This window comes from Heterodontus francisci, chromosome 14 (assembly GCF_036365525.1).
Source record: "Heterodontus francisci isolate sHetFra1 chromosome 14, sHetFra1.hap1, whole genome shotgun sequence".
NCBI lineage: Eukaryota > Metazoa > Chordata > Chondrichthyes > Heterodontiformes > Heterodontidae > Heterodontus > Heterodontus francisci.
Genome location: NC_090384.1, coordinates 104,122,148 through 104,143,123, shown reverse-complemented (window position 1 = coordinate 104,143,123; position 20,976 = coordinate 104,122,148). Strand labels below are relative to the sequence as shown.

The 20,976-nt window shown below is 42.1% G+C and overlaps 1 protein-coding gene across 3 annotated transcripts in view; it reads right to left on the bottom strand.

The window, feature by feature from the left end:
• btbd10b (BTB (POZ) domain containing 10b) overlaps positions 1-20,976 on the bottom strand; it is a 120,790-nt gene that overhangs the window by 81,869 nt on the left and 17,945 nt on the right. For 2 of the 3 annotated variants that reach the window (XM_068046668.1, XM_068046666.1), the window contains one exon: positions 17,968-18,128. The exons of the other annotated variant lie outside the window; for it this stretch is intronic. In XM_068046668.1, coding sequence (XP_067902769.1) covers positions 17,968-18,068 — 101 coding nt within the window. In that variant the 5' untranslated portion in view covers positions 18,069-18,128. The remainder of the gene's footprint in view (positions 1-17,967; positions 18,129-20,976) is intronic. 3 annotated transcript variants of the gene reach the window in all.

The window sequence follows — 20,976 nt, the reverse complement described above, 5'->3', positions numbered from 1 at the left end:
GGAGGGGCAGGCAGATCAGGAGGCAAAAAGGGATGAGGGGTAGCTGGAAAAAAGAGCTGCTGAAAGAGGAAAAGACGACGAGAGGAGAGGAGACAGTGAAAGCTTACACTTCTATACAGCCTTTCACAACTTCAGAAGATCCCAAATGCTTTACCGTGAATGAAGTAGATTTTTGAAACGTAGTCAGTGTTTCAATGTAGGAAACATGGTAACTAATTTATGCACAGCATGGGCTCACCAACAGCAATCTGATAATGACCAGATACTGAGTTTTAACGAGGTTGGTTGAAGAGTAAATATTGCCTTGGACACGAGGAGAACTCCCCTGCACTTCTTCGAATAGTGCCATGAGATCTTTTACCATGGGTGACAGAGAGCATCTTAGTTTAACATCTCACCTGAAAGACGGCTCCTCTGACAATGTAGCTTTCCCGAAGTATATTGTTCAGACTTTGGGGTAACACTGTCAAAACCTAGCTCAGTGATCTTTTCTCAGTCTGGATTTTCCGATCTTGAGAAACCCTGATTACAGATAGATTCAGCACAATTCCCAAAACACCAGTGTAGAAATTTTGGAATCATATGTAATAAAATAGAATTTCACATTGATTTGTCTCAAGTCAGTGGCCTTAATCATTTAACTCATTAGCTGCAAATATTAATAGCAGGGAATTGGTGAATCAATGAAGAATTAACAATGTAATATTCATTTAGACTAACGCCCTCTGCTGAAAGGAACAGATTTTGAATCTATCAATGCAGAAATTACAGCCCAGGTGGCAGCCATTTATGAATGTGTTAGCCTGAACTCTTCACCTGAAGCTATCTTCCCAAAAAGTCCAAACCCACTTTATACTCTTCCAGATGAAATAATTATCTAGTTGCCTTTCATATAAAGTTGTAGCCTATGCCTCAGTAGCCACCTAGGGAGGTACACAAATCAGGCAATTATCTGCAGAAAAGCAGAGAACCGAGTCCAACACCAACCACAATAAATTCCAACACATATTTTAATCTGTTCACAACATACATAGAAGTAATAAAAACAAGAAATGCTGGAAATACTCAGCAGGTCTGGCAACATCTGTGGAGAGAGAAGCAGAGTTGTACGTATAAGCAAATTCAGCTTGTATCCCATCTCGGCTCATAAACACACCACCCTCACCCCACAAAAAGTACCACAGTTTTACTGTATTTCCACATTAAATTAACTGATAAACAATCCAACCAACTGTAGATTTGTTATAATATTAGACAAATGAGTCAGTAAATTGGGAAAATTTGAAACAGGCATATTTAGGAGATTGGGACAATCTCAGCAGCTATTTCTGAACACTGAAATATTCTCCACTGTGTACCCAAAATTTTTATCAGATTAAGTATTTAGAAATCAAAAGAACTGCAGCTATGACAATTGTTAGACTTTTAATTTATTTTGAAGATGCGCTACCAATATTTTCTTGCAACGTAGCTTGTCAAATTCTCAAATTAGCCTTACAAAAGGTACAGCTAGTTCCTCAGATATCTTTGTTCAGAGAGGGCTATCACTTTGCACTTGCTGCTTCTGACCTGGAGCAGCAAATATAAAAACTTCTCCCAATTTGTAAACACCAGGCACAATTAAGCATGAACTGCTTTTTACGATCTACAGCAAGTGGGGATTTCATCCTTTAACAGTTCCAATCTCACTCCAAAACCAGACAACCTGTAAGCATTGTCACATCACCGCTGCTTTAAATTGGGTCACTTCCTCCAGTCTTCCACGCAAAGGACAGCTTCTTTTGACAGTCTCTTTACGCGTGCAAGGTGTATCCTTTTGTTGTCAAGTGTCAAAGTTATATTTTCATTCCTTCTTGCTCTGCCACCCACCCCGTCCCCAAACAGATAATCAGAATAACTCTCCCAGAATCCATGCCCCAACAACAGACCAAGCTCAGTGTGCAAAACCCTTCCACCAACAACGAAGCTTTCTCACCAACACAAGAGAGTCATGGAACCAACTGATCTACCGATAACAATTTGTATTTATATAGCACCTTTAATGAAACGAAGCACCCGAAGGCACTTTACAGGAGCATTATCAGACAAAATCTAATACCGAGCCAATCGAGATTTTAGAACAGATGACCAAAAGCTTGGTCAAAGAGGTAGATTTTAAGGAGCGAATTAAAGGAGGGAGAGGGGCTGAGAGATTTAGGAAGAGAATGGCAGAGCTTAGGGCTGCAGCAGGGCGGCCAATCATGCAGCAATGAAAATTGGGGGGACACAAGAGGCCAGAATTGGATGAGCACAGAAGTCTCGGAGGGTTGTGGAACTGGAGGAGGGTACGGCGATAGAGAGGGGCAAGGTCATGGAGGGATTTAAAGCAAGGATGAGGATTTTAAATTTAAGGCAATGTCGGTCAGCAAGTACAGGCCTGATGGTGAACTGAACTTGGTGTAAGTCAGGATACAGACAGCTGAGTTTTGGATGAATTCATGATTATGGAGGGTAGAAGGTGGGAGGCTGGCCAGGAGAACATTGGAATAGCTGCGTCTGGAGGTAACAAAGGCACGGCTGAGGGTTTCAGCAGCAGGTGGGCTGATGCAGGAGCGGAGACAGCAGCACCATGAGCAATGTCTTGGAGATTTGTCTCCCTCCATAATATTTATAAGCACATATGATACAAAAGTAAAACACTGCTGATCCTGGAAATCTGAAATAAAGACAGAAGATGCTTGAAATACTCAGCACGTCTGGCAGCATCTGTCCAGTACTGATGAAAGGTCATCAACCAGAAACATTAACTCTTTCTCTCTCTACAGATGCCCCCAGACCAGCTGAGGAATTCCAGCATTTCTTTGTATATGATGTTCAATTAAAAAAGTTACATTCAATTTTCAGTGTCTGTAATTCTTCCCCCCTCCACACCCTAATAAATATTATTGGCTATCCCTCGCAAGCAAGGATGATTGTCTTCTGGGAGTCCGAAGATGGCTGATGAGGCCAATTCGGGATCTACAGACTTTCTGACACGTAGAGCATTTGTTGTCATGTGGGATGTCTGGTCGTGTATTATTAGTTCAGGTCATGGCTTGTTCTTTTCGCTGTTTTTGCTTTTCCTCTACATTTTGTCATTGTTGGGTCTCAAAATGCTAGGATCCTTCCCAAAGACTCTGCCTCCATCTGGTTCGGTCCAGGGCGATGGTCCCCCAGGAGTTGATGTCAATGTTGCACTTCAGCACATCCTTGAAGCGATTCTTCTGCCCTCCTCTGATGCGTCTGCCCTGACTGAGCTGGGAGAAGACGACTTGCTTTGGGAGCCTGGTATCTGACATCCAAACTATATAAACAACCCAATGAAGCTGATGGTGGATAATCATAGCCTCGATACTTGTGATGCCTGCTTATGAGAGGACACTCATGTTGGTGTGCCTGTCCTCCCACTTGATATGTAGGATCTTCCATAGGCAGTGTTGATGAAATGGCTCCAGTGCTTTCAGCTGCCTCCTACACGTTGTCCATGTTTAAACCCCATACTGCAAGGTAAGGAACACGACTGCGCGGTAGACCTTGAGCTTGGTTTCAGATTGATGTCGCGATCTTCACTCGCTTTCTCAGATGGCCAAAGGCTGCACCAGATTTCAGACGATGCTGTATTTCTTCGTCGATAAATAAAAGTGCTATTGTAATGTCAACTGTCTCATTTACTCCGTTTCCAACAGGATTATTCTGGATTGAATTTGTACAATCAACACTGCGTACAGTACACACACCACCAACTCCATCCCCCTATCTGGCAACCTTGAGGCTGAAACAGGCCATTTGTAACCTTAGGATCGCACTCGTTTTCTACAACATATCTGAAATCATTAAGACCATTTATTTCCACCTCCATAATGTCGCCTGACTCTGCCCCTGCCTCAGCTCATCTGCTGCTGAAACCATCATTGTGCCTTCGTTGCCTGCAAACTTGACGATTCCAACTCTCTCCTGACGGCCTCCCAGCTTCCATAAAACTTCAATTCATCCAAAACTCTGCTGCCTGCTCACTGACCTACATTGGCAACTGGTTCAATAATACCTCAATTTAAACTTCTCATGCTTGTGTTCAAATCCCTCCATGGCCTCACTCCTTCCTATTTCTGTAACATCCTCCAGCCCCACAACCCTCCAAGATCTCTAAGCTTCTCTAATTCTGGCCTCTTGCACATTCTGGATTTTAATCACTACCCCATTGGTGGTCATGCCTTCAGCTGCAGAGGCCCTAAACTCTGGAATTCTCTCCCTAAACCTCTCCGCCGCTCTACCCTCTTTAAAACCTACTTCTTTGACCAAGCTTTTAGTCACCTGCCCCAATATCTCCTGAAGTGGCTCGGTATCAAATTTTGTTTGGTAAAGCTCCTATGAGGCGCCCTGGGACATTTTACAACATTAAAGGTGCTATATAAATACAAGTTAGAATCATAGAACAGTTAGAGCACTGAAGGCCTTTCGGCCTGTTGTGTCTGTGTCAGCTCTCTGCAAGAGCAACTCACCTAGTCCCACTTTCCCACCTTTTTCCCCATAGCCCTGCAAATTTTTTGAGCAGGAGTAGGCCACTCGGTCCCCAAGCCTGCTCTCTCATTCAATAAAATCATGGCTGATCTGATTGTAACCTGAACTCCACATTCCCGCTACCCCCAATAACCTTTCACCCCCTTAACAAGAATCTATCTACCTCTGCATTAAAAATATTCAAAGACTCTGCTTCCACTGTCTTTTGAGGAAGAGTTCTCCAAAGACTCAGGACCCTCAGCGAAAATATTTCTCCTCATCTCTGTCTCAAATGGATGACCTCTTATTTTTAAACAGTGACCCCTAGTTCTGGACTTATAGTCATATTAATGACTTGGATGCAGGGATAGAAGGTACTATAGCCAAATTTGCAGATGACACTAAAATAGGTGGGATAGTAAGTTGCAATAAAGAAATAAGAAATTTACAAATGGATATGGATAGGTTAGGTGAATGGGCCAAAATTTGGCAGATGGAGTTTAACGTGGAAAGTATGAGGTTATCCATTTTGGTCGGAAGAATAAAAAGGCAAATTATTTAAATAGAGAGAAACTTCAGAGTGCTTCGGTGCAGAGGGATCTGGGTGTCCTCGTGCATGAATCGCAGAAAACTAGTATGCGGGTACAGCAGGTGATAGGAAAGCAAATGGAATTTTGGCATTTAGTGCTAAAGGAATAGAGTATAAAAGTAGGGATGTGTTGCTGCAACTGTACAAGGCATTACTGAGACTGCACCTTGAGTAATGCATATAGTTTTGGTCCCCTTACTTGAGGAGGGATGCAGTTGCACTGGAGGCAGTTCAGAGGAGGTTCACTAGATTGATTCCAGAGATGAGGGGTTTGTCTTATGAAGAGAGATTGAGCAGTTTAGGCCTTTACTCTCTAGAGTTTAGAAGGATGAGAGGAGATCTAAATGAGGTATATAAGATGATTAAGGGGATTGACAAAGTAGATGTAGAGAGAATGTTTCCTCTGGTGGGGCAATGTAGAACGAGAGGTCATAGTTTTAGGATAAGGGGTAGCAGATTTAAAACAGAGATGAGGAGAAATTACTTCTCTCAAAGGGTCGAGAGTCTGTGGAATTCACTACCCCAGAGTGCAGTGGCTGCCGGGACATTGAATAAATTTGAGCAGGAGATAGATTTTTAATTAGAAAGGAGTTGAAGGGTTATGGAGAACAGGCAGGAAAGTGGAGTTGAGGGTGAGATGAGATCAGCCGTGATCGTATTGAATGGCGGAGCAGGCTCAAGGGGCTGGAGTGCCTACTCCTGCTCCTAGTTCTTATGTAGATTCTCCCACAAGGTGAAATATCCTCTCCACATCCACCCTGTCAAGACCCCTCAGAATCTTATGTTTCAATCAAGTCGCCTCTTACTCTTCTAAACTCCTGTGGATACAAGCCTAGCCTGTGCAACCTTTCCTCATAAGACAACCCACCCATTCCAGGTATTAGTCTAGTAAACCTTCTCTGAACTGCTTCCAACGCATTTACATCCTTCCTTAAATAAGGAGACCAATACTGTACACAGTACTCCAGAGGTGGTCTCACCAATGCCCTGTATAACTGAAGCAAAACCTCCCTACTTTTGTATTCAATTCCTCTCACAATAAATGATAACATTGTATTAGCTTTCCTAATTACTTATTGTACCTGCATACCATCCATTTGCGATTCATGCACTAGTTCACCCGGATCCCTCTGCATCTCAAGAGCTCTGTAATCTCATACCATTTTAGATCAAGCTTTTTTTTTCATTCTTCCTGCCAAAATGGACAACTTCACATTTTCCCAAATTATACTCCATTTGCCAGATCTTTGTCCACTCACTTAACCTAGTTATAGCCCTTTGTAGCCTCATGTCCTCTTCACAGCTTACTTGCCTACCTATCTTTGTGTCATCAGCATATTTAGTAACCATACCTTCCATCCCTTCATCCAAGTCATTTATATAAATTGTAAGAAGTTGAGGCCGCAGCTCTGATCCCTGCGGCACATCACTCATTACATCTTGCCAACCAGAAAATGGCCCATTTATGCCTACTCTATGTTTCTGGTTAGCTAGCCAATCTTCTATCCATGCCAAAAAGTTACCAAGTACACCATGAGCTTTTATTTTCTGCAATAACCTTTGATGTGGCACCTTATCAAATGCCTTCTGGAAATCTAAATACAGTACATCCACCGGTTCCCCTTTATCCACAGCACACGGTACTTCTTCAAAGAAATCCAATAAATTAGTTAAACATGATTGCCCCTTCACAAAACCATGTTCACTCTGCCTGATTACCTTGAATTTTTCTAAGTGCCCTGCAATAACGCCTTTAATAATAGCTTCTAACATTTTCCCTCTGACCAATGTTAAGCTAACTGGCATGTAGTTTCCTGTGATCCGTCTCCCTCCCTTTTTGAATAAAGGAGTTCCATTGGCTATTCAGATAACTATCCAGTTCCCTTTTCAAGGCCTCAACTGAATCTACCTCACCGCACTCTCAGGCAATACATTCCAGATCCTAATGACTCACTGCATAAAAAGGTTTTTCCTCATGTCGTCATTGCTTCTTTTGCCAATCACCTTAAATTGGTGTCCTCTGGTTCTTGATCCTTCCGCCAATGGGAATAGTTTTGCCCGATCTACTACATCCAAACCCCTCATGGTTCTGAACACCTCCATCAAATCTCCTCTTAATCTTCTCTTCTCCAAGAACAGACCCAGCTCCTCCAACCTATCCATGTAACTGAAGTTCCTGATCCCTGGAACCATTATCGTGCATCTTTTCTGCACTCTCTTTAATGCCTTCACAGCCTACCTAAAGTGTGGTGCCCAGAAATGGACACAATATTCCACGTGAGGCTGAACCAGTGGTTTATACAGGTTTATCCTAACTTCCTTGTTCTTGTACTCTATGCCCCTATTTATAAAGCCCAGGATCCCATATGATTTATTGACTGCTTTCTCAACCTGCCCAACAACCTTCAATGATTTGTGCACATATACACTCAGGTCCCTCTGCTCCTGCAGCCACCCCCTTTAGAATTGTACCTTTATTTTATATTGCCTCTCCTCATTCTTCCTACCAAAATATATCACTTCACACTTTTCTGCATTAAATTTCATGTGCCACTTGTATGCCCATAACACCAGCCTATGTCCTCTTGAAGCTCATCACTATCCTCCTCACAGTTCACAATACTTCCAAGTTTTGTCATCTGCAAATTTTGAAATTGTGCCCTGTACACACCAGTCAAGGTCATTAATACACAATATGAAATGCAGGGGTCCCATCACCAAGTCCTGGAAAGCCCACGATCTACCTTCCTCCAGGCTGAAAAACAACCGAACACAACTACTCTAGTTTCCTGTCACTCAGCCAACTTCGCATCCATGTTACTAATGCCCCTTTTATTTCATGGGCTCTAATTCTACTGACAAGTATGTGGGACTTTATCAAATGCCTTTTGTAAGTCCATGAACACTACATCAACCGCATTACTCTCATCAACCCTCTCTGTTAGCTCATTGAAAAACTTAGGCAAGTTATTTAAACACAATTTGCCCTTAATAAATCCATGCTAGCTTTCATCGACTAATCCATATTTGTCCAAATGACTATTAATTTTGTCCCAAATAAGCGTTTCTAAAAGCTTTCCCATCACCATGGTTAAACTGACTGGCCTGTAGTTGCTGGGTTTATCCTTGCACCATTTTTTGAATAAGGGTATAACATTTGCAATTCTCCAGTCCTCTGGGACCACCCCTGTATCAAAGGTGGATGAGATTACATCCAATGGCTCCGCAATTTCCACTCTTACTTCCCTCAGTATCTTGAGATTCATCTCATCCGCTCCTGGTGACTCATCAACCTTAAGTACAGCCGGTCAATCTTATGCCTCATCATCAATTTCTAGCCCATCCAGTGTATCAATACCTCCTCTTTCATCATGACTTGGCAGCATCGTCTTTTTTGGTCAAGACAGATGCAAAGTTCTCACTTCGTACTTCAGACATGCTCCCACGCCTCCATGCATAAATCTGCTTTTAGGTCCCTAATCAGCCCCATTCCTCCTTTTACCACCATTTTATTTATTATATTTATTTATTTTTTATTTAGAGATACAGCACTGAAACAGGCCCTTCGGCCCACCGAGTCTGTGCCGACCAACAACCATCCATTTATACTAACCCTACAGTTATCGCATTCCTTACCACTTACCTACACTAGGGGCAATTTACAATGGCCAATTTACCTATCACCTGTAAGTCTTTGGCTGTGGGAGGAACCGGAGCACCCAGCGAAAACCCACGCGGTCACAGGGAAAACTTGCAAACTCCGCACAGACAGTACCTAGAATCAAACCTGGGTCCCTGGAGCTGTGAGGCTGCGGTGCTAACCAATGCGCCGCCCCCTAATTTACTATTTAAATGCCTATAGAAGACTTATAGATTCCCTTTGATGTTAGCCTCGAGACTCTTCTCATGCTCTCTCTTTGCTTCTCATTTCTTTTTTCACGTCCCCTCTGAAACTTCTGTCATCAGCCTGGTTAGCAATTGCATTATCCACCGGACATCTAGCATATGCACACTTTTTCTGCTTCATCTTACTCTCTACCGCTTTCATCATCCAGGGAGCTCTGGATCTGTTTGCCCTACCTGCATCAGGATTTACACCAGTAACATACTGCATTGGTGCAGTATGCACACAAAAGTCCACCGCTAAATTTCAAGTGTCTTGTAATGAGAGGATATGAGCGAAGTGAGTGATTACCAGCTTTGCAACTGAAAGTACATCTAGATTTTAAAAAGTCTCTGCAAAGATTTCACACTGAGAAGTACAAGGTAGTTACTGCAAGACACTGGTTTATAAGTCCAATTAAATTTCAGTCAGTCAAATTAGGAGAGGCAGCATAATCAAAAGAGACAGCTACGAAATTATAGAACGCATTCGACAAAATAAGCCATGAAGAAAGGTCATTGACCTGAAACGTGAACTTTGTTCCTTTCCTCAATGCTGCCTGACTTGCTGAGTATTTCCAGAAATTTCTCTTTATTTAGGACAAAATGTTTACATGGGTGGAACAATGACAGATGAAATTTAATGCCAGCAACTGTGAAGCACAGCACACAGGAAGGAAAGCAGCACTGTGGGTGTACCCATACCAGATGGACTGCAACGGTTCAAGAAGGCAGCTCACCAACACCTTCTCAAAGGCAATTGGGAATGGGCAACAAATGTTTGCCTTGCCAGCGCCATCCACATCCCATGAAATGAATTTTTTAAAAAGTGGGCAACGCGTTCTCCATGAATGATTGTGAAATAGCTGAGAAAGAGATTAGAGTGTATCCTTGGAATCTTGGTAGTCTTGACATGGTCAATCAATGCTAAGTAACAATTAATAAGAGTGCCAATCTAAACAACCAAAACAGTAAAAATGTACGGCAGAGGAAGTATTTTTATAATGTTCTGGTCAGACCACACCTCACTTACTCTGTTCAATTTTGGTCACTGAGAGATGTTCAAATGCTGCAGGCAATGCAGGGAATAGCCACAAAATTGATCTCCAGTACCAGAGCACTGTGTTATAAAGACTGGAGCAACTTAGGCTTTTCATATAGAAAGAAGGCATTTGAGAAGTAATATTTTAGAGGTATTTGATAGCTGAGGAAACGTAAAAGGCAAACCAAAGAAATTAACGTAAACTGAGAGAGAAGGGCAAGGGTTCTGATCAAACTAGTAAAAGGTAACTTCAAGACTGATTGCATGTAGTTCTTCACACAAAAAAAATCAAAGGGATGGACTACTAGAGTCAAGGCAAAAGCACAAATAATTAAATAACTAGATGCTGAAATGAGGAAGACTATTGGGACTTTCTGAATAGATAAGTCAAGATGGGTCCAATGCTTTAACCTCATCTAATTAGAGTGGGATCTTGAACCATTTCAGAATTATTCCAGAATCCAAGTCAGGTACTCTTTGAAGAAAGATTATCCAAACTTACAATAAACCAAAATCCATCTTCAAAGCAGCTCTTTCTGCAGACGTGAAAAAGTAATGATCCTTTCAGTTGGGGTGGGGTGGGGTGTGGGGGGAGGACTGTGGAGCTAGCCTCAATAACAGTGCCAGTCACAGCAAACAGTCTCAACATCAATAACTCACATTTACATAGCACCTCTAGTGTAGAAAAATACCCCAAAGCCCTTAACAGAGTAACAATTTATTGATTTCAAATTCAGTTATTCAAATTATCCCACTCACGCTATCTTGCCTCATCTCTCCCTTGTCCAAGTTTAATCAAGAACTATAGAAACTCGTGCAATGGATTGTTAAATTGTGCTGGAACTACACAAACATGGGGGATGTGAAGCAAGTATCACAATTGCCATGCTATTCAGTTAGCCAACCATTATTTTCATTATCCTACAATTGCACATCACATGCAAAATTTATTAAACTGAGCAAATAATAGTGTTGGATGCAAAGATGAGTCAAGTTAATTACAAAATATTCAAACGGCAATATCATCACACGATACCTTTACACATTTTATAATGAAAATATATTATGTATTTTGTAATAAACCAACTTCCAAGTCACAGCAGCACTTCACACAACTGCAGGAAGGGCCATTCCCAGAGTACGATGAACTAGTTAAAACAAGTATGTCCAATAAGGAATTGCAGACGCTGAATCTGTGCTCAAAGTCTTCAGCTTATTTAGCAAATACAGCCCGCCTTTAAAACAAAATGACTATGCTTCTACGATTTATGCATAACACAGTTGGCAGCCACATCAAAAGCAAACAGCAAGTTAACGATTTGGAAAGGGAGAAAAAGGGTATAAATAATGGAGTAGACATGAAAAATTTTGCAGGCTGTGAAACATTTACAAATCATTCAAACTTCAGAGGGAATTTCAGATTTGCATAGATCACAGGGCTGCCAATGCAACGGGGAACTGAAAATTCAAGAGTAACTTAATTGAACCATCCTTTTGGATTGCACCGTCACCCTTGGGCATAGCCAAAGATTTGGAGTTCACACAGAATCACAGAATGATACAACACAGAAGGAGACCATTCATCCCATCATACCATTAGCTGGGGAGTCTAGGACCAGGAAACATAGCAACATCTCTTCTGCAAATGGTAGATGACGCTTATTCAATCATTAATTTTAAATTGCAGATTGATATATTTTTGAGAACCAAAGGGATATGGAGTTAGCTCGCAAATCAGCCATAATCTCACTGAATTACGTACAGGCTCGAGGGGTTAAATGGCCTCCTCCAGTTCCTTTGTGCCTGTGCCGACTCTTAGAAAGAGCTATCCAATTAATCGCACTCCCCTGCTCTTTGTCCATAGCCCTGTAAATTTTCTTCCTTTGAGTATTTATCCAATTCATGATTTACTGTTACATTTGACTTGATAGAGTTGAGGAATATGATTCCCCAAAAGGCCAGTAAAAATCCCATCATCACATATAATACAAGCAGAATTTGATTTATTCAGGTCTGATTATAGAGATGGAACGGAGAGATCTGTTTCACGAAATCCACATTAACAAAAATAAGATCATGACTATTCGTCCACCATAGAACAGTGATCCTACAATTCTCGGCAGGTTTCTGGTTTTATTTTGAAATCTTTGCAAGATGATGATTAAACCACCTACAGTGCCTCAAGGCAAATCTCTGAACCACGACATTCTTGCATTTTTAGAGCACCTTTCACGATCTCCAGATATCCCAAAGCACTTCACCAATCAAGTACTTGTTTATATAAAAAGTGTAGTAATGTAGGAAAAATGGCAGCTAATTTGTGCAGAGCAAGATCCCAGAAACAGCAATGTGATAATGAGCAGATAATATACATAACAATGTAGATACTACAGCAAGCCTGTCCCAGATTTGGTGACTTCCAAATCTAAAAGTATTTTAACACAACTATATAAAGTTTAAAAAGCTACAATTTTAACCTAAGAAGTAAACTGTGTACATTAAGTCTCTAAGTTGCCATTTACTCCTTACCTGTTCACAGCAATATCTACCGCATAGCACCTAACTGTTTAATGTAACTTCACCGAGCCAGCTGAGTACCTGGATGTTAAGTAGATAACTGATGTGTGGTGTTCTGAATCAGATGTTAATTCCCACAATCATCTAATATCCATTGATTGGCAGTTCATTAATTAATCCACATGTATTTTACATTTAATGGTGCATTAAACGAGACTGAGCATCTCCAAATTAAGGATATGAAATCAATTGATTGCTTAATAGTCTTCTTGCATTTTTCACTTTGAGATTCAGGCAAAATATGCAAGGTGTGAAATGCCTAGGTATTATGCAGCATATGAATGGGAATTAAAGAACACTTGGCATTATTCGGAGTCTGACATCAAATTTGTTACAGTGGGGAGAACTGCTTAAAAAGAAAATCAGAGGAAAAATCATGAGAAAATTTCATAAGCACAATCACATCTGGGTCGACGCATTAATTATAAAGGAGAGGGCAAGAGTGCGATCCTATGATTTATATTGCCCAAACACACAATTTAAAGTTAGCTGCATTACTCCCAAACATCCCACAGTGTGTACATACCACACACAATTTTTAAATGCATTTAGCACACTGACTACTTTAATGGACTCCAGCAGGACCAGCAGGTTGAATTACACAGTTGAATGGTCAGTGGACTGACAACATTAAAGCTACAAGCTGCATTTACATAGTACCTTTAACATAGAAAAACATCCCAAAGTACATTAGAGGCAAAAATCAGAAAATTGATGTCAAGCCAGAGAAGAAGATATTAACATGGGTAGGTGTTAAGGAGGGTCTTAAAGGAAGAGGGGCTCAGTGAGAAAATTCCCAGGTAGCTAAAGGCATGGACGCCAACGGTGGGACAAGGGTTGAGGGGATGCACAAAAGGCCCCGGTGAAGAGGAACAGAGAGCTCCATTAGGGAAGGGCGATTGTAAGGGTGGAGGAGGTTACTGAGATAAGGAAGGGAGAAACCATGAAGAATTTATATAAAATTACAATTTTTCATTTGAGGCATTGGGAGACCGAAAGCCAATGCAGATCAGCAAAGACAGCGTGGTAGGTGAGCAGAACACAGGAGAGAAACTAAAGAAGGAAAAGCATAAGTTCAGCCCTGGGGCAGGGAGGAGTGGAACTTGGTGGGCAAGGGGAAGCAGGCGTGGGGAAGACTAAAGCAGCAGCAGCTGAACAGACGATCTCCAGAAAGTTCAAGTGTTCCTCACACTTCTTGAAGGCAAGGGTGGCAGGGCAAGGGGTTTAAGAATGTGGTCCAGTGATGGATGGCTAAGCAAATTGTACATCAGATTCGCTAAAGCTTTTGATCTACTAAAGGAAGCAAAGCTGGGTCCATACCAGGGGAATGACCACGATGGGACAGAGTAAGGCTGTTGCGAGGGACAAACTCCTCAGATATAAAGCAGTACATGTCCAGATGCAGTGAGACCTGGACAACATCCAGACTTGGGCTGATAAGTGGCAAGTAACATTTGCGCCACACAAATGCCAGTCAATGACAATTTTCAATAAGAGAGAATCTAATCATCTCCCCTTGACATTCAACAGCAGAACCATCATTGAACCCCCGACTATCAACATCCTGGGGGTTACCATTGACCAGAAACTGAACTGGACCAGCCACATAAATACAAGAGCAGGTCAGAGACTGGGAATTCTGCAGTGATGAAATACTCTCCACTTGTCTGAATGAGTGTGGCTCCAACACAACTCAGGAGGTTCGACACCATCCAGGCCAAAGCAGCCCACTTGATCGGCACCACATCCACCACCTTCAACATTCCCTACACCACTGACACACAGTGGCAACAATGAGTACCATCTAGAAGATGCACTGCAGCAAATCACCAAGACACCTGAGACAGCACTTTCCAAACCCACGACCTCTACCATCTAAATGGTCAGGGCAGCAGATGCATGGGACCACCACCACCTGCAAGTTCCCTTGCAAGTCACACACCATCCTGGAAATATACTACTGTTCCTTCACGGCCGCTGGGTCAAAATCCTAGAACTCTGTCCCTTACAGTACTGTGGGTGTACCGGCACCTGATGGACTGCAGCAGTTCAAGAAGGCAGCTCACCACCACATTCTCAAGTGCAATTAGGGATTGGCAACAAATGTTGGCCTTGCCAGCGACACCCACATTCCCAAGAAAGAAGTTTTAAAAAGCATCAAAAGTGGAGGGGAGGGAGTGTTTGAATAAATTGGCAGCTGCAGAAACATTATAGGGAATGGGGGGAGGGGGCGGGGTGGGGGGGAAAGAGGGACAAAGGCTAGGTGGTGAGAGTTTGAAGGTGCTAAGAGGGAAATTATAGTGAATTGATAGAGATCTGCAAGACGATTAAATAAACTGATGACAATATTTATGCCAAGAAGGGTGCAAAACAAGAGCAGCAAATAAAACAGCATTCCAATAGTTCTTTTTAAATATATTAAAGTTTACATTCCTTTTTGGAATTGAAAGTGGTATTAAAGACCGGTAATATATGACAAAAATAAAAGAAAAGGCACAGATGGATTTTGTTTCGACAGTGCAAATCAACCTAGAATAGGAACTACAAAGATGTCAGCTATACTTTAACTAGTGAATGCAAATTAAATATTTATTTAAAAAATTCAAAAAATGCGTACAATTTGCACAAAGCAAACAATGAATCAGACTGTAAGGCACAAAAATTCAGGAACTCCTGAAATGAGAGAGGAGGATTATTTTGGACTTTACCTGCTAATCGGAGCAGAGTTTAACAGCAGAACTGTTAAATTGATTTTTCAAGAAGGCATACCAAGAAGGTTGACCAAATTTAATTAGTGTTTTGGAAAGCTTCAGAGGGCGGCACAGTGGTTAGCACCGCAGCCTCACAGCTCCAGCGACCTGGGTTCAATTCTGGGTACTGCCTGTGTGGAGTTTGCAAGTTCTCCCTGTGACCGTGTGGGTTTCCTTCGGGTGCTCCGGTTTCCTCCCACATGCCAAAGACTTGGAGGTTGATAGGTAAATTGGCCATTGTAAATTGCCCCTAGTGTAGGTAGGTGGTAGGAGAATTGAGGGAAGGTGGGGATGTGAGAGGGAAAATGGGATTAATGTAGGATTAGTATAAATGGGTGGTTGATGGTCAGCGCGGACTCAGTGGGCCAAAGGGCCTGTTTCGGTGCTATATCTCTCTATGACTCTGAGATAAGGAGGCCTTGAGAGACTGTGGGAATTCTTTAATGGTTATAAATCTCCAATTAGGCTTAAGCTGGAGTATTGTGTACAATTCTGAGCACCAGAATTTAGGGATGGGCAACAAAAGCTGGCCTTGCTAATGACACTCCCATCCCATGAACAAATTTTAAAAAAACCTTAGGAAGGATGTCAGGGCCTTGGAGAGGCCACAGAGGAGGTTTATCAGGATCACAAGGATGAGAGACTTCAACTGCATGGAAAAATTGGTGAACTGGGATTCTTCTTCTTAAAGCAGAGAAGGTTCAGAGGTATTCAAAATGAAGAGGGGTTTTGCTCGAGAACTAGAAAGAAACTGATTCTTCTGGCAAGTGAATCGGTAACCAGAGGATACAGAGTTAAAATAAAAGGGGAAATGAAGTTGGGTGTGGGACAAAATTGGACAGCTGCTTCAAAGAGTCCGAATAAGCATGATGGGCTGAACGGTCTCCTTCTGTGTTGCAAAATTCCATGATTCTACCAGGTCTGTGTAACTATGAGAGTGGCAAGTTATTGAAAAGGCATGCTTTTGTCAACAGGAAGGGTAGAAGAGCAGCATTCTAAAGTCAAAGTGAGTCAGATCAAAGAACACGATGTCGGATAACGTGGATTAATAACCTCTTTCCGCACAGGAAATAGGCAGATTATTGACCTCTTTCCACACAGGAAGTTGGTGGATTATTAACCTCTTTCTGCACAGGAAGTAGGCGGATTATTAACCTCTTTCCACACAGGAAGTTGGTGGATTATTAACCTCTTTCCACACAGGAAGCAGGCGGATTATTAACCTCTTTCCGCACAGGAAGTAGGCGGATTATTAACCTCTTTCCGCACAGGAAGTTGGTGGATTATTAACCTCTTTCCACACAGGAAGCAGATGGATTATTAACCTCTCAGGATTCAGAAAGCAGAAGAATCAGCCAGGTTGAGCTCGGAGTTGTTTCCCTAACTTAAGAGATTGTTGCCTCTCTTTCGGTAAACCTTTGCGTTTTAACAACAACTTATATTTATGTAGCGCATTTAACGTAATAAAACATCCCAAAGCACTTCACAGGAGCATTATAAAACAAAGTATGACACCAAGCCACAAAAGGAGATATTAGTTCAGATGACCAAAATCTTGCTTAACGAGGTAGGTTTTATGGAGTGTCTTAAAAGAGGAAAGCGAAGTGGAGAGGTGTAGGGAGGCTATTCCAGAGCTTAGGGCCCAAGCAACTGAAGGCACAACCAGCAATGGTGGAGCAATTAAGATCAGGGATGATCAAGACGCCAGAATTAGAGGAGCACAGATATCTTGGAGGGTTGTGGGGCTGGAGGAGATTACAGAGATGGGGAGGGATGAAGCTATGGAGGGATTTGAAAACAAGGTTGAAAATTGCTTGATTGGGAACCAATGTTGGTCAGCGAGCACAGGTGGGGAATGGGACTTGGCAGGAGTTAAGATATAAGCAGCAGAGTTTTGGATGGCCTCAAGATTTTGGAGAGGAGAATGCGAGACACCAACCAGCAGTGTGTTGGAATAGTCAAGTCTAGAGGTTACGAAGGCATGAATGAGGGTTTCAACAGCAGATGAGCTGAGACGGGGCGAAGTCAGGTGATGAACATTAATAAAACCCATTACAGTGGGCAATTTTAGAATTGTTGTTGATCTTACCTCTGATTAAACTAAGGAGTTAAAAGTGTAAAAACAAACACCTTACAATGACAGTGAGAGCACCATTACCATTCCTTCTTAGGAAAAAAGCATTCTCAATCAGGTCTGGCAGTGTGAAATCAGTAATACATACATAAAAGTTCCACTGCAGATAGTTTAGGTGTGGTAGTTAGCATTGGACAAGCATGATAGCTGGTATGGCTCCTTCTGGACTGAATCAATGTTAATACAGAGCCATCACATGGTGCAAAAATAATGGGTTATAAATGCAGTCAGTCCTCAATTCACTGTTGAAAGCCAATACATCATGTCAGCAAAATTATAAGCCTACCATGGGAGGGCTTTGTGTTTTTTTTTTAAAGTATATTTCTCTGACAGCAGCAAAATAACCTAGAATGAGTCCCACGCAAACAATCTGCATGCAACAGAGCTTCTTCCAACTGAGCTGATGCATCAGGTATACTGACCTTCGAAAGGAAGATACCAAGGCCCAAGATCATAATGTTTATAATCACTCACTTACCTGGAGTGCTTATAGAGTTTGCGAGGTCTGTTGTGAGCGCGCCGGTCCCAATTTTCCGGATCACTAGAATTACTATCATAAGGGTATGGCCGTGCAGCCATCCCACGCTAAGGGTCTCCGCTTAGCCAATGCCTTCAGTTCACACACAAGGCACTCATAACCTACAGGAAAGTATACGTTATTATTTTCAAATCTGAATATTTTTCATTTCAGACAAGTCAAAAAGCTGAATAAGTTTTCTAAAATTGACCTTCTATGAGATTTTGTGATCGTAACACATTTGACGTGATCTAGGACAGAAGACGAAGTCAACTCTGCCCAATACATGGGAAAATACTGAGAAGTGTAGAGGAAGACCACAGATCCCTGAAGGTAGCAGGATTAGTCAATAAGGTGGTTAAGGCGGCATATGAAATCCTTTCCTTTATTAGCCAAGGTATAGAATATAATAGCAGAGAGGTTATGCTGGAATAAAAACAAGAAATGCTGGAAATACTCAGCAGGTTTGGCAGCATCTGGACAGAGAAGCAGTTATCGTTTCAGACCAGTGACCCTTCATCAGAACTGGCAAATGTTAGAAATGTAATAGGTTTTAAGCAAATAAAGTGGGGGCGGGACAAGAGATAACAAAAGGCAAGGTGTTGATAGGACAGAGGTCCCGACAGAGAATAACTGACCAGGTGGTCATGGAGCAAAGGCAAACGGTATGTTAATGGTGTGTTGAAAGACAAAGCGTTCGTGTAGAGGGTGTTAATTGACAGAAAAATGAACAGCCCTGGCCCAAAGCACAAACATGAAAAAAGTGGGTATGCACATGGTAAAAAGAAATTATGAAACAAACTAAAATAAAATTTAAAAAAAAGAAAAAAATAACTAAAAATAAAAAGGGGGTCCTATCATGCTTTGAAATTATTGAACTCAATATTCAGTCTGGCAGGCTGTAATGTGCCTAATCAGTAAACGAGATGCTGTTCCTCAAGCTTGCAAGCTTGCGTTGACATTCACTGGAACACTGCAGCAAGCCCAGGACAGATATGTAGGCATGAGAGCTGGGGAGAGGGGGAGGGGGGGGGGGGGGGATGTCAGGGGGGTGTTGAAATAGCAAGCAACCGGAAGCTTGCAGTCATGCTTTTGGACTGAGCAGAGGTGTTCCGCAAAGTGGTCACCCAATCCGCGTTTGGTCTCCCCAATGTAGAGCAAACCACATTGTGAGCAGTGAATACAGCGTACTAAATTGAAAGAAGTACAAGTTAATTGACATATCTGTTAATTAACACCCTCTCTGCACTAACGCTTAGTCTTTCAGCACACCACTAACATACCGTTTGCCTTTGCTCCATGATCTTCTGGTCAGTTATTCTCTGTGACCCTCTGTCCTATCAACACCTTGCTTTTTGTTATCTCTTGCCCCAACCCCACTTTATTTGCTTAAAAACTATTACATTTCTAACATCTACCAGTTCTAATGGAAGGGTCACTGGCTGAAACGTTAACTCTGCTTCTCTGTCCACAGATGCTGCCAGATCTGTTGAGCATTTCCAGCATTTCTTGTTCTTTTTTCAGATTTCCAGCATCTGCAGTATTTTGCTTTTATTTTAGAGGTTATGCTGGAACTGTGTAACTCATCAGTCAAGCCACAACTTGAGTACTGTGTGCAATTCTGGTCACTTCATTATAGAAAGGATGTAATTGCACGAGAGAGGGTACAGAGGAGATTTACGAGGATGTTGCCAGGACTGGAAAAATGCAGCTATGAGGAAAGACTGGATAGGCTGGGGTGGTTCTCCTTGGAACAGAGAAGACTGACGGGAGATTTGATTGAGATGTACAAATTGTGAGGGGCCTGGAAAGAGTGGAGGTGAAGGGTCTATTCACCTTAGCAGAGAGGTCAGTGACAAGGGGGCATAGATATAAAGTGATTAGTAGAAAAATTAGAGGGGAGATGAGGGAAAATGTTTTTACCCAGAGGGTGGTGGGGGTCTGGAACTCACTGCCTGAAAGGTTCGTTCAGGCAGAGACCTTGACCTCATTCAAAAGGCGTCTGGATATGCACCTCAAGTGCCGTAATCTGCAGGACTGCAGACCAAATGCTGCAAGGAGTGATTCGAACAGGTGGATCGTTTTTCGGTTGGCACCGACACAATGGGCCAAGTGGCCTCTTTCTGTGCCTTAAACTTTCTATGATTCTACAAACATGTGTTTATCTCCCGAAGACTCATTTCTACACCACCCCCCACCCACCCCTCGAAAACAGTTTAGCAAACCAACACAAATTTTCTCCTGTGCTTAGCAGTTGTAATTTTTTTGCACTAGTATAGCAGTTCCCACTTCAGTCTCTATTCTTCCAGCTTTCTCCCTGCACAGTCTGCCCACTGCTCCTTCCTTGTAAGAATATAAGAACATAAGAAATAGGAGCAGGAGTATGCAATACAACCCTTCATCCACCATTCAATATCATGGCTGATCTTTCACCTCAACACCACTTTCCCACTCAATTCCCATATCCCTTTATTGCCTTGGAGTCCAAAAATCCCTCAGCTTTGAACATGCTCAACAATTGAGCATCCACAACCTTCTGGGGTTGAGAATTCCAAAAATCACAACCCTCAGTAAAGAAATGTCTCATCACAGTCGTAAATGGCTGACACCTTATTGTGAGACTGTGACTCCTAGTTCTAGACTCTCCAGCCAGGAGAAAGAAGAGCCTCTCAGCATTTACCCTGGCAAGACCCTTCAAAATCATATACCTTTTAATGAGATCACCTGCCATTTTTCTGAACTCCAGAGTTTAGGCCCATTCTGCTCAACTTGTGACTCTTGCAAATCCCTCCCAAGACCCTTGATTAGACCAGGCACTGGAAGGAGATGGGGGGTTTTAGTTACAAGGTTAGGTTGTAAAAGCTGAGGTTGTTCTCCATAGAGCAAAGGAGATTGAGTGGAGATTTAATATAGGTGCACAAGATTATGACAGGCTTAGAGAAGTTAGACAAGGAAAAGCTGTTCCCATTA